We start from the raw sequence: 13,435 nt of genomic DNA, 5'->3' as shown, positions 1-13,435 counted from the left end.
GGAGCTCGGTGACTGGAGTCAATGGGAGCCCGGTGACTGGAGTCAATGGGAGCCCGGTGACTGGAGTCAATGGGAGCTCGGTGACTGGAGTAAAGGGGAGCCCGGTGACCGGAGTCAATGGGAGCTCGGTGACTGGAGTAAAGGGGAGCTCGGTGACCGGAGTCAATGGGAGCTCGGTGACCGGAGTCACGGGGAGCCCGGTGACTGGAGTCAAGGGGAGCTCGGTGACCGGAGTAAAGGGGAGCTCGGTGACTGGAGTCACGGGGAGCTCGGTGACTGGAGTAAAGGGGAGCTCGGTGACTGGAGTCAAGGGGAGCTCGGTGACTGTAGTCACGGGGAGCTCGGTGACTGTAGTCACGGGGAGCTCGGTGACTGGAGTCACGGGGAGTTCGGTGACTGGAGTCAAGGGGAGCTCGGTGACTGGAGTAAAGGGGAGCTCGGTGACTGGAGTCAAGGGGAGCTCGGTGACTGGAGTCAAGGGGAGCTCGGTGACCGGAGTCACGGGGAGCTCGGTGACTGGAGTAAAGGGGAGCTCGGTGACTGGAGTAAAGGGGAGCTCGGTGACTGGAGTAAAGGGGAGCTCGGTGACTGGAGTCAAGGGGAGCTCGGTGACTGGAGTAAAGGGGAGCTCGGTGACTGGAGTAAAGGGGAGCTTGGTGACTGGAGTAAAGGGGAGCTCGGTGACTGGAGTCAAGGGGAGCTCGGTGACTGGAGTCAAGGGGAGCTCGGTGACCAGAGTCAAGGGGAGCCCGGTGACTGGAGTAAAGGGGAGCTCGGTGACTGGAGTAAAGGGGAGCTCGGAGACTGGAGTCACGGGGAGCTCGGTGACCGGAGTCACGGGGAGCTCGGTGACTGGAGTAAAGGGGAGCTCGGTGACTGGAGTAAAGGGGAGCTCGGTGACTGGAGTCAATGGGAGCTCGGTGACCGGAGTCAAGGGGAGCTCGGTGACTGGAGTAACGGGGAGCTCGGTGACTGGAGTAAAGGGGAGCTCGGTGACTGGAGTCAATGGGAGCTCGGTGACTGGAGTCAAGGGGAGCTCGGTGACTGGAGTCAAGGGGAGCTCGGTGACTGGAGTAAAGGGGAGCCCGGTGACTGGAGTAAAGGGGAGCTTGGTGACTGGAGTAAAGGGGAGCTCGGTGACTGGAGTAAAGCGGAGCTTGGTGACTGGAGTAAAGGGGAGCTCGGTGACTGGAGTCAAGGGGAGCTCGGTGACCGGAGTCAAGGGGAGCTCGGTGACCGGAGTCAAGGGGAGCCCGGTGACTGGAGTAAAGGGGAGCTCGGTGACTGGAGTAAACGGGAGCTCGGTGACTGGAGTCACGGGGAGCTCGGTGACCGGAGTCACGGGGAGCTCGGTGACTGGAGTAAAGGGGAGCTCGGTGACTGGAGTAAAGGGGAGCTCGGTGACTGGAGTCAATGGGAGCTCGGTGACTGGAGTCAAGGGGAGCTCGGTGACTGGAGTCAAGGGGAGCTCGGTGACTGGAGTCAAGGGGAGCCCGGTGACTGGAGTAAAGGGGAGCTTGGTGACTGGAGTAAAGGGGAGCTCGGTGACTGGAGTCAAGGGGAGCTCGGTGACTGGAGTCAAGGGGAGCTCGGTGACTGGAGTAAAGGGGAGCTCGGTGACTGGAGTCAAGGGGAGCTCGGTGACTGGAGTAAAGGGGAGCTCGGTGACTGGAGTAAAGGGGAGCTCAGTGACTGGAGTCAATGGGAGCTCGGTGACCGGAGTCAAGGGGAGCTCGGTGACTGGAGTAAAGGGGAGCTCGGTGACTGGAGTAAAGGGGAGCTCGGTGACTGGAGTCAAGGGGAGCTCGGTGACTGGAGTAAAGGGGAGCTCGGTGACCGGAGTCACGGGGAGCTCGGTGACTGGAGTAAAGGGGAGCTCGGTGACTGGAGTAAAGGGGAGCTCGGTGACTGGAGTCAAGGGGAGCTCGGTGACTGGAGTAAAGGGGAGCTCGGTGACTGGAGTCAAGGGGAGCTTGGTGACTGGAGTAAAGGGGAGCTCGGTGACTGGAGTCAAGGGGAGCTCGGTGACTGGAGTAAAGGGGAGCTTGGTGACTGGAGTAAAGGGGAGCTCGGTGACTGGAGTCAAGGGGAGCTCGGTGACTGGAGTAAAGGGGAGCTCGGTGACCAGAGTCAAGGGGAGCCCGGTGACTGGAGTAAAGGGGAGCTCGGTGACTGGAGTAAAGGGGAGCTCGGTGACTGGAGTAAAGGGGAGCTCGGTGACCGGAGTCAAGGGGAGCTCGGTGACTGGAGTAAAGGGGAGCTCGGTGACCGGAGTCACGGGGAGCTCGGTGACCGGAGTCAAGGGGAGCTCGGTGACTGGAGTAAAGGGGAGCTCGGTGACCGGAGTCAGGGGGAGCTCGGTGACCGGAGTCACGGGGAGCTTGGTGACCGGAGTAAAGGGGAGCTCGGTGACCGGAGTCACGGGGAGCTCGGTGACTGGAGTCACGGGGAGCTTGGTGACTGGAGTAAAGGGGAGCTCGGTGACCAGAGTCACGGGGAGCTTGGTGACTGGAGTAAAGGGGAGCTCGGTGACTGGAGTAAAGGGGAGCTCGGTGACTGGAGTCAATGGGAGCTCGGTGACCGGAGTCACGGGGAGCTCGGTGATCGGAGTCACGGGGAGCTCGGTGACTGGAGTCAATGGGAGCCCGGTGACCGGAGTCACGGGGAGCTCGGTGACCGGAGTCACGGGGAGCTCGGTGACCGGAGTCACGGGGAGCCCGGTGACCGGAGTCACGGGGAGCTCGGTGATCGGAGTCACGGGGAGCTCGGTGACCGGAGTCACGGGGAGCCCGGTGACCGGAGTCACGGGGAGCTCGGTGACCGGAGTCACGGGGAGCCCGGTGACCGGAGTAAAGGGGAGCTCGGTGACTGGAGTCAATGGGAGCCCGGTGACTGGAGTCAAGGGGAGCTCGGTGACTGGAGTAAAGGGGAGCTCGGTGACCGGAGTCACGGGGAGCTCGGTGACCGGAGTCAAGGGGAGCTCGGTGACTGGAGTAAAGGGGAGCTCGGTGACCGGAGTCAGGGGGAGCTCGGTGACCGGAGTCACGGGGAGCTTGGTGACCGGAGTAAAGGGGAGCTCGGTGACCGGAGTCATGGGGAGCTCGGTGACTGGAGTCACGGGGAGCTTGGTGACTGGAGTAAAGGGGAGCTCGGTGACCGGAGTGACGGGGAGCTTGGTGACTGGAGTAAAGGGGAGCTCGGTGACTGGAGTAAAGGGGAGCTCGGTGACTGGAGTCAATGGGAGCTCGGTGACCGGAGTCACGGGGAGCTCGGTGATCGGAGTCACGGGGAGCTCGGTGACTGGAGTAAAGGGGAGCTCGGTGACTGGAGTCAATGGGAGCCCGGTGACCGGAGTCACGGGGAGCTCGGTGACCGGAGTCACGGGGAGCTCGGTGACCGGAGTCACGGGGAGCCCGGTGACCGGAGTCACGGGGAGCTCGGTGATCGGAGTCACGGGGAGCTCGGTGACCGGAGTCACGGGGAGCCCGGTGACCAGAGTCACGGGGAGCTCGGTGACCGGAGTCACGGGGAGCCCGGTGACCGGAGTAAAGGGGAGCTCGGTGACTGGAGTCAATGGGAGCCCGGTGACTGGAGTCAATGGGAGCCCGGTGACTGGAGTCAATGGGAGCTCGGTGACTGGAGTAAAGGGGAGCCCGGTGACCGGAGTCAATGGGAGCTCGGTGACTGGAGTAAAGGGGAGCTCGGTGACCGGAGTCAATGGGAGCTCGGTGACCGGAGTCACGGGGAGCCCGGTGACTGGAGTCAAGGGGAGCTCGGTGACCGGAGTAAAGGGGAGCTCGGTGACTGGAGTCACGGGGAGCTCGGTGACTGGAGTAAAGGGGAGCTCGGTGACTGGAGTCAAGGGGAGCTCGGTGACTGTAGTCACGGGGAGCTCGGTGACTGGAGTCACGGGGACTTCGGTGACTGGAGTCAAGGGGAGCTCGGTGACTGGAGTAAAGGGGAGCTCGGTGACTGGAGTCAAGGGGAGCTCGGTGACTGGAGTCAAGGGGAGCTCGGTGACCGGAGTCACGGGGAGCTCGGTGACTGGAGTAAAGGGGAGCTCGGTGACTGGAGTAAAGGGGAGCTCGGTGACTGGAGTAAAGGGGAGCTCGGTGACTGGAGTCAAGGGGAGCTCGGTGACTGGAGTAAAGGGGAGCTCGGTGACTGGAGTAAAGGGGAGCTTGGTGACTGGAGTAAAGGGGAGCTCGGTGACTGGAGTCAAGGGGAGCTCGGTGACTGGAGTCAAGGGGAGCTCGGTGACCAGAGTCAAGGGGAGCCCGGTGACTGGAGTAAAGGGGAGCTCGGTGACTGGAGTAAAGGGGAGCTCGGTGACTGGAGTCACGGGGAGCTCGGTGACCGGAGTCACGGGGAGCTCGGTGACTGGAGTAAAGGGGAGCTCGGTGACTGGAGTAAAGGGGAGCTCGGTGACTGGAGTCAATGGGAGCTCGGTGACCGGAGTCAAGGGGAGCTCGGTGACTGGAGTAACGGGGAGCTCGGTGACTGGAGTAAAGGGGAGCTCGGTGACTGGAGTCAATGGGAGCTCGGTGACTGGAGTCAAGGGGAGCTCGGTGACTGGAGTCAAGGGGAGCTCGGTGACTGGAGTAAAGGGGAGCCCGGTGACTGGAGTAAAGGGGAGCTTGGTGACTGGAGTAAAGGGGAGCTCGGTGACTGGAGTAAAGCGGAGCTTGGTGACTGGAGTAAAGGGGAGCTCGGTGACTGGAGTCAAGGGGAGCTCGGTGACCGGAGTCAAGGGGAGCTCGGTGACCGGAGTCAAGGGGAGCCCGGTGACTGGAGTAAAGGGGAGCTCGGTGACTGGAGTAAACGGGAGCTCGGTGACTGGAGTCACGGGGAGCTCGGTGACCGGAGTCACGGGGAGCTCGGTGACTGGAGTAAAGGGGAGCTCGGTGACTGGAGTAAAGGGGAGCTCGGTGACTGGAGTCAATGGGAGCTCGGTGACTGGAGTCAAGGGGAGCTCGGTGACTGGAGTCAAGGGGAGCTCGGTGACTGGAGTCAAGGGGAGCCCGGTGACTGGAGTAAAGGGGAGCTTGGTGACTGGAGTAAAGGGGAGCTCGGTGACTGGAGTCAAGGGGAGCTCGGTGACTGGAGTCAAGGGGAGCTCGGTGACTGGAGTAAAGGGGAGCTCGGTGACTGGAGTCAAGGGGAGCTCGGTGACTGGAGTAAAGGGGAGCTCGGTGACTGGAGTAAAGGGGAGCTCAGTGACTGGAGTCAATGGGAGCTCGGTGACCGGAGTCAAGGGGAGCTCGGTGACTGGAGTAAAGGGGAGCTCGGTGACTGGAGTAAAGGGGAGCTCGGTGACTGGAGTCAAGGGGAGCTCGGTGACTGGAGTAAAGGGGAGCTCGGTGACCGGAGTCACGGGGAGCTCGGTGACTGGAGTAAAGGGGAGCTCGGTGACTGGAGTAAAGGGGAGCTCGGTGACTGGAGTCAAGGGGAGCTCGGTGACTGGAGTAAAGGGGAGCTCGGTGACTGGAGTCAAGGGGAGCTTGGTGACTGGAGTAAAGGGGAGCTCGGTGACTGGAGTCAAGGGGAGCTCGGTGACTGGAGTAAAGGGGAGCTTGGTGACTGGAGTAAAGGGGAGCTCGGTGACTGGAGTCAAGGGGAGCTCGGTGACTGGAGTAAAGGGGAGCTCGGTGACCAGAGTCAAGGGGAGCCCGGTGACTGGAGCAAAGGGGAGCTCGGTGACTGGAGTAAAGGGGAGCTCGGTGACTGGAGTAAAGGGGAGCTCGGTGACCGGAGTCAAGGGGAGCTCGGTGACTGGAGTAAAGGGGAGCTCGGTGACCGGAGTCACGGGGAGCTCGGTGACCGGAGTCAAGGGGAGCTCGGTGACTGGAGTAAAGGGGAGCTCGGTGACCGGAGTCAGGGGGAGCTCGGTGACCGGAGTCACGGGGAGCTTGGTGACCGGAGTAAAGGGGAGCTCGGTGACCGGAGTCACGGGGAGCTCGGTGACTGGAGTCACGGGGAGCTTGGTGACTGGAGTAAAGGGGAGCTCGGTGACCAGAGTCACGGGGAGCTTGGTGACTGGAGTAAAGGGGAGCTCGGTGACTGGAGTAAAGGGGAGCTCGGTGACTGGAGTCAATGGGAGCTCGGTGACCGGAGTCACGGGGAGCTCGGTGATCGGAGTCACGGGGAGCTCGGTGACTGGAGTCAATGGGAGCCCGGTGACCGGAGTCACGGGGAGCTCGGTGACCGGAGTCACGGGGAGCTCGGTGACCGGAGTCACGGGGAGCCCGGTGACCGGAGTCACGGGGAGCTCGGTGATCGGAGTCACGGGGAGCTCGGTGACCGGAGTCACGGGGAGCCCGGTGACCGGAGTCACGGGGAGCTCGGTGACCGGAGTCACGGGGAGCCCGGTGACCGGAGTAAAGGGGAGCTCGGTGACTGGAGTCAATGGGAGCCCGGTGACTGGAGTCAATGGGAGCCCGGTGACTGGAGTCAATGGGAGCTCGGTGACTGGAGTAAAGGGGAGCCCGGTGACCGGAGTCAATGGGAGCTCGGTGACTGGAGTAAAGGGGAGCTCGGTGACCGGAGTCAATGGGAGCTCGGTGACCGGAGTCACGGGGAGCCCGGTGACTGGAGTCAAGGGGAGCTCGGTGACCGGAGTAAAGGGGAGCTCGGTGACTGGAGTCACGGGGAGCTCGGTGACTGGAGTAAAGGGGAGCTCGGTGACTGGAGTCAAGGGGAGCTCGGTGACTGGAGTCAAGGGGAGCTCGGTGACTGGAGTCACGGGGAGCTTGGTGACTGGAGTCAAGGGGAGCTCGGTGACTGGAGTAAAGGGGAGCTCGGTGACTGGAGTCAAGGGGAGCCCGGTGACTGGAGTCAAGGGGTGCTCGGTGACTGTAGTCACGGGGAGCTCGGTGACTGGAGTCACGGGGAGCTCGGTGACTGGAGTCAAGGGGAGCTCGGTGACTGGAGTAAAGGGGAGCTCGGTGACTGGAGTCAAGGGGAGCTCGGTGACTGGAGTCAAGGGGAGCTCGGTGACCGGAGTCACGGGGAGCTCGGTGACTGGAGTAAAGGGGAGCTCGGTGACTGGAGTAAAGGGGAGCTTGGTGACTGGAGTAAAGGGGAGCTCGGTGACTGGAGTCAAGGGGAGCTCGGTGACTGGAGTCAAGGGGAGCTCGGTGACCAGAGTCAAGGGGAGCCCGGTGACTGGAGTAAAGGGGAGCTCGGTGACTGGAGTAAAGGGGAGCTCGGTGACTGGAGTCACGGGGAGCTCGGTGACCGGAGTCACGGGGAGCTCGGTGACTGGAGTCAAGGGGAGCTCGGTGACTGGAGTAAAGGGGAGCTCGGTGACCGGAGTCACGGGGAGCTCGGTGACTGGAGTAAAGGGGAGCTCGGTGACTGGAGTAAAGGGGAGCTCGGTGACTGGAGTCAAGGGGAGCTCGGTGACTGGAGTAAAGGGGAGCTCGGTGACTGGAGTCAAGGGGAGCTTGGTGACTGGAGTAAAGGGGAGCTCGGTGACTGGAGTCAAGGGGAGCTCGGTGACTGGAGTAAAGGGGAGCTTGGTGACTGGAGTAAAGGGGAGCTCGGTGACTGGAGTCAAGGGGAGCTCGGTGACTGGAGTAAAGGGGAGCTCGGTGACCAGAGTCAAGGGGAGCCCGGTGACAGGAGTAAAGGGGAGCTCGGTGACTGGAGTAAAGGGGAGCTCGGTGACTGGAGTAAAGGGGAGCTCGGTGACCGGAGTCAAGGGGAGCTCGGTGACTGGAGTAAAGGGGAGCTCGGTGACCGGAGTCACGGGGAGCTCGGTGACCGGAGTCAAGGGGAGCTCGGTGACCGGAGTAAAGGGGAGCTCGGTGACCGGAGTCAGGGGGAGCTCGGTGACCGGAGTCACGGGGAGCTTGGTGACCGGAGTAAAGGGGAGCTCGGTGACCGGAGTCACGGGGAGCTCGGTGACTGGAGTCACGGGGAGCTTGGTGACTGGAGTAAAGGGGAGCTCGGTGACCGGAGTCACGGGGAGCTTGGTGACTGGAGTAAAGGGGAGCTCGGTGACTGGAGTCAAGGGGAGCTCGGTGACTGGAGTCAAGGGGAGCTCGGTGACTGGAGTCACGGGGAGCTTGGTGACTGGAGTCAAGGGGAGCTCGGTGACTGGAGTAAAGGGGAGCTCGGTGACTGGAGTCAAGGGGAGCCCGGTGACTGGAGTCAAGGGGTGCTCGGTGACTGTAGTCACGGGGAGCTCGGTGACTGGAGTCACGGGGAGCTCGGTGACTGGAGTCAAGGGGAGCTCGGTGACTGGAGTAAAGGGGAGCTCGGTGACTGGAGTCAAGGGGAGCTCGGTGACTGGAGTCAAGGGGAGCTCGGTGACCGGAGTCACGGGGAGCTCGGTGACTGGAGTAAAGGGGAGCTCGGTGACTGGAGTAAAGGGGAGCTTGGTGACTGGAGTAAAGGGGAGCTCGGTGACTGGAGTCAAGGGGAGCTCAGTGACTGGAGTCAAGGGGAGCTCGGTGACCAGAGTCAAGGGGAGCCCGGTGACTGGAGTAAAGGGGAGCTCGGTGACTGGAGTAAAGGGGAGCTCGGTGACTGGAGTCACGGGGAGCTCGGTGACCGGAGTCACGGGGAGCTCGGTGACTGGAGTCAAGGGGAGCTCGGTGACTGGAGTAAAGGGGAGCTCGGTGACCGGAGTCACGGGGAGCTCGGTGACTGGAGTAAAGGGGAGCTCGGTGACTGGAGTAAAGGGGAGCTCGGTGACTGGAGTCAAGGGGAGCTCGGTGACTGGAGTAAAGGGGAGCTCGGTGACTGGAGTCAAGGGGAGCTTGGTGACTGGAGTAAAGGGGAGCTCGGTGACTGGAGTCAAGGGGAGCTCGGTGACTGGAGTAAAGGGGAGCTTGGTGACTGGAGTAAAGGGGAGCTCGGTGACTGGAGTCAAGGGGAGCTCGGTGACTGGAGTAAAGGGGAGCTCGGTGACCAGAGTCAAGGGGAGCCCGGTGACAGGAGTAAAGGGGAGCTCGGTGACTGGAGTAAAGGGGAGCTCGGTGACTGGAGTAAAGGGGAGCTCGGTGACCGGAGTCAAGGGGAGCTCGGTGACTGGAGTAAAGGGGAGCTCGGTAACCGGAGTCACGGGGAGCTCGGTGACCGGAGTCAAGGGGAGCTCGGTGACTGGAGTAAAGGGGAGCTCGGTGACCGGAGTCAGGGGGAGCTCGGTGACCGGAGTCACGGGGAGCTTGGTGACCGGAGTAAAGGGGAGCTCGGTGACCGGAGTCACGGGGAGCTCGGTGACTGGAGTCACGGGGAGCTTGGTGACTGGAGTAAAGGGGAGCTCGGTGACCGGAGTCACGGGGAGCTTGGTGACTGGAGTAAAGGGGAGCTCGGTGACTGGAGTAAAGGGGAGCTCGGTGACTGGAGTCAATGGGAGCTCGGTGACCGGAGTCACGGGGAGCTCGGTGATCGGAGTCACGGGGAGCTCGGTGACTGGAGTAAAGGGGAGCTCGGTGACTGGAGTCAATGGGAGCCCGGTGACCGGAGTCACGGGGAGCTCGGTGACCGGAGTCACGGGGAGCTCGGTGACCGGAGTCACGGGGAGCCCGGTGACCGGAGTCACGGGGAGCTCGGTGATCGGAGTCACGGGGAGCTCGGTGACCGGAGTCACGGGGAGCCCGGTGACCGGAGTCACGGGGAGCTCGGTGACCGGAGTCACGGGGAGCCCGGTGACCGGAGTAAAGGGGAGCTCGGTGACTGGAGTCAATGGGAGCCCGGTGACTGGAGTCAATGGGAGCCCGGTGACTGGAGTCAATGGGAGCTCGGTGACTGGAGTAAAGGGGAGCCCGGTGACCGGAGTCAATGGGAGCTCGGTGACTGGAGTAAAGGGGAGCTCGGTGACCGGAGTCAATGGGAGCTCGGTGACCGGAGTCACGGGGAGCCCGGTGACTGGAGTCAAGGGGAGCTCGGTGACCGGAGTAAAGGGGAGCTCGGTGACTGGAGTCACGGGGAGCTCGGTGACTGGAGTAAAGGGGAGCTCGGTGACTGGAGTCAAGGGGAGCTCGGTGACTGGAGTCAAGGGGAGCTCAGTGACTGGAGTCACGGGGAGCTCGGTGACTGGAGTCAAGGGGAGCTCGGTGACTGGAGTAAAGGGGAGCTCGGTGACTGGAGTCAAGGGGAGCCCGGTGACTGGAGTCAAGGGGAGCTCGGTGACTGTAGTCACGGGGAGCTCGGTGACTGGAGTCACGGGGAGCTCGGTGACTGGAGTCAAGGGGAGCTCGGTGACTGGAGTAAAGGGGAGCTCGGTGACTGGAGTCAAGGGGAGCTCGGTGACTGGAGTCAAGGGGAGCTCGGTGACCGGAGTCACGGGGAGCTCGGTGACTGGAGTAAAGGGGAGCTCGGTGACCGGAGTAAAGGGGAGCTTGGTGACTGGAGTAAAGGGGAGCTCGGTGACTGGAGTCAAGGGGAGCTCGGTGACTGGAGTCAAGGGGAGCTCGGTGACCAGAGTCAAGGGGAGCCCGGTGACTGGAGTAAAGGGGAGCTCGGTGACTGGAGTAAAGGGGAGCTCGGTGACTGGAGTCACGGGGAGCTCGGTGACCGGAGTCACGGGGAGCTCGGTGACTGGAGTAAAGGGGAGCTCGGTGACTGGAGTAAAGGGGAGCTCGGTGACTGGAGTCAATGGGAGCTCGGTGACCGGAGTCAAGGGGAGCTCGGTGACTGGAGTAACGGGGAGCTCGGTGACTGGAGTAAAGGGGAGCTCGGTGACTGGAGTCAATGGGAGCTCGGTGACTGGAGTCAAGGGGAGCTCGGTGACTGGAGTCAAGGGGAGCTCGGTGACTGGAGTAAAGGGGAGCCCGGTGACTGGAGTAAAGGGGAGCTTGGTGACTGGAGTAAAGGGGAGCTCGGTGACTGGAGTCAAGGGGAGCTCGGTGACTGGAGTCAAGGGGAGCTCGGTGACTGGAGTAAAGGGGAGCTCGGTGACTGGAGTAAAGGGGAGCTCAGTGACTGGAGTCAATGGGAGCTCGGTGACCGGAGTCAAGGGGAGCTCGGTGACTGGAGTCAAGGGGAGCTCGGTGACTGGAGTAAAGGGGAGCTCGGTGACTGGAGTCAAGGGGAGCTCGGTGACTGGAGTAAAGGGGAGCTCGGTAACCGGAGTCACGGGGAGCTCGGTGACTGGAGTAAAGGGGAGCTCGGTGACTGGAGTAAAGGGGAGCTCGGTGACTGGAGTAAAGGGGAGCTCGGTGACTGGAGTCAAGGGGAGCTCGGTGACTGGAGTAAAAGGGAGCTCGGTGACCAGAGTCAAGGGGAGCTCGGTGACCAGAGTCAAGGGGAGCCCGGTGACTGGAGTAAAGGGGAGCTCGGTGACCGGAGTCAAGGGGAGCTCGGTGACCAGAGTAAAGGGGAGCCCGGTGACTGGAGTAAAGGGGAGCTCGGTGACTGGAGTAAAGGGGAGCTCGGTGACTGGAGTAAAGGGGAGCTCGGTGACCGGAGTCAAGGGGAGCTCGGTGACTGGAGTAAAGGGGAGCTCGGTGACCGGAGTCACGGGGAGCTCGGTGACCGGAGTCAAGGGGAGCTCGGTGACTGGAGTAAAGGGGAGCTCGGTGACCGGAGTCAGGGGGAGCTCGGTGACCGGAGTCACGGGGAGCTTGGTGACCGGAGTAAAGGGGAGCTCGGTGACCGGAGTCACGGGGAGCTCGGTGACTGGAGTCACGGGGAGCTTGGTGACTGGAGTAAAGGGGAGCTCAGTGACCGGAGTCACGGGGAGCTTGGTGACTGGAGTAAAGGGGAGCTCGGTGACTGGAGTCAAGGGGAGCTCGGTGACTGGAGTAAAGGGGAGCCCGGTGACTGGAGTAAAGGGGAGCTTGGTGACTGGAGTAAAGAGGAGCTTGGTGGCTGGAGTCAAGGGGAGCTCGTTGACTGGAGTCAAGGGGAGCTCGGTGACTGGAGTAAAGGGGAGCTCGGTGACTGGAGTAAAGGGGAGCTCGGTGACTGGAGTCAATGGGAGCTCGGTGACCGGAGTCAAGGGGAGCTCGGTGACTGGAGTAAAGGGGAGCTCGGTGACTGGAGTAAAGGGGAGCTCGGTGACTGGAGTCAATGGGAGCTCGGTGACTGGAGTCAAGGGGAGCTCGGTGACTGGAGTCAAGGGGAGCTCGGTGACTGGAGTAAAGGGGAGCTCGGTGACTGGAGTAAAGGGGAGCTCGGTGACTGGAGTAAAGGGGAGCTCGGTGACTGGAGTAAAGGGGAGCTCGGTGACTGGAGTAAAGGGGAGCTCGGTGACTGGAGTCAAGGGGAGCTCGGTGACTGGAGTCAAGGGGAGCTCGGTGACTGGAGTAAAGGGGAGCTCGGTGACTGGAGTCAATGGGAGCTCGGTGACTGGAGTAAAGGGGAGCTCAGTGACTGGAGTCATTGGGAGCTCGGTGACCGGAGTCAAGGGGAGCTCGGTGACTGGAGTAAAGGGGAGCTCTGTGACTGGAGTAAAGGGGAGCTCGGTGACTGGAGTAAAGGGGAGCTCGGTGACTGGAGTCAATGGGAGCTCGGTGACGCATCGCCTGGTCAAATGAGCCACAGTTATAACAAGTCCAACAAACTCTACTCAGTTCCTGCACAACACGTAGCAACTCAGGCACGTAGCAGAATGCAAGTGTCTACTGTAGACTTTCTTATCATTGCAGTTTAAACTTCTGGTGCTCCTCAAGTGCAGCAGAACATTTTCCATTCAAAGGCAGCAAAGGTCAGCATCAGACACTCCATGACAAGTTTCCCATTTAATGACACTGGACATAGATCACCAGCCGCTGGTCACTGGTCGGTGATGTCACACTGCAGCTGTCAATCACCAGCCGCTGGTCACTGGTCGGTGATGTCACACTGCAGCTGTCAATCACCAGCCGCTGGTCACTGCTCGGTGATGTCACACTGCAGCTGTCAATCACCAGCCACTGGTCACTGGTCGGTGATGTCACACTGCAGCCGTCAATCACCAGCCGCTGGTCACTGCTTGGTGATGTCACACTGCAGCTGTCAATCACCAGCCGCTGGTCACTGGTCGGTGATGTCACACTGCAGCTGTCAATCACCAGCCGCTGGTCACTGGTCGGTGATGTCACACTGCAGCCGTCAATCACCAGCCACTGGTCACTGCTCGGTGATGTCACATTGCAGCCGTCAATCACCAGCCGCTGGTCACTGCTCGGTGATGTCACATTGCAGCCGTCAATCACCAGCCGCTGGTCACTGCTCGGTGATGTCACATTGCAGCCGTCAATCACCAGCCGCTGGTCACTGCTCGGTGATGTCACATTGCAGCCATCAATCACCAGCTGCTGGTCACTGCTCGGTGATGTCACATTGCAGCCGTCAATCACCAGCCGCTGGTCACTGCTCGGTGATGTCACATTGCAGCCGTCAATCACCAGCCGCTGGTCACTGGTCGGTGATGTCACACTGCAGCCGTCAATCACCAGCCACTGGTCACTGCTCGGTGATGTCACACTGCAGCCGTCAATCA

The 13,435-nt window shown here is 61.8% G+C and overlaps 2 protein-coding genes across 2 annotated transcripts in view; one reads left to right on the top strand and one right to left on the bottom strand.

The window, feature by feature from the left end:
• LOC147095702 (collagen alpha-1(XI) chain-like) overlaps positions 1-13,435 on the bottom strand; it is a 126,961-nt gene that overhangs the window by 91,504 nt on the left and 22,022 nt on the right. The window lies entirely within an intron of this gene.
• LOC147095703 (uncharacterized) lies at positions 118-12,680 on the top strand. The gene is made up of 7 exons (XM_085974168.1): positions 118-128; positions 3,497-3,572; positions 4,815-4,862; positions 6,231-6,377; positions 6,639-6,776; positions 7,215-7,337; positions 12,600-12,680. The coding sequence occupies exons 1-7, from the start codon at positions 118-120 to the stop codon at positions 12,678-12,680; spliced, it is 624 nt and encodes a 207-aa protein (XP_085830294.1).

This window comes from Somniosus microcephalus, unplaced genomic scaffold, assembly GCF_052327205.1.
Source record: "Somniosus microcephalus isolate GS21.2 unplaced genomic scaffold, FLI_Smic_1.0 unresolved_chr1, whole genome shotgun sequence".
Classification (NCBI taxonomy): Eukaryota; Metazoa; Chordata; class Chondrichthyes; order Squaliformes; family Somniosidae; genus Somniosus; species Somniosus microcephalus.
The sequence above is the reverse complement of the archived record's forward strand: the minus strand, read 5'-3'. Positions and strand labels throughout refer to the sequence as shown.

Coding starts and splice junctions, on each gene's coding strand:
- LOC147095703 (XM_085974168.1), top strand. Junction 6,777..7,214: donor CTGGAGTCAAGGGGAGCTCG/GTGACTGGAGTA, acceptor AGCTCGGTGACT/GGAGTCACGGGGAGCTCGGT. Junction 7,338..12,599: donor CGGGGAGCTCGGTGACTGGA/GTAAAGGGGAGC, acceptor TTATCATTGCAG/TTTAAACTTCTGGTGCTCCT.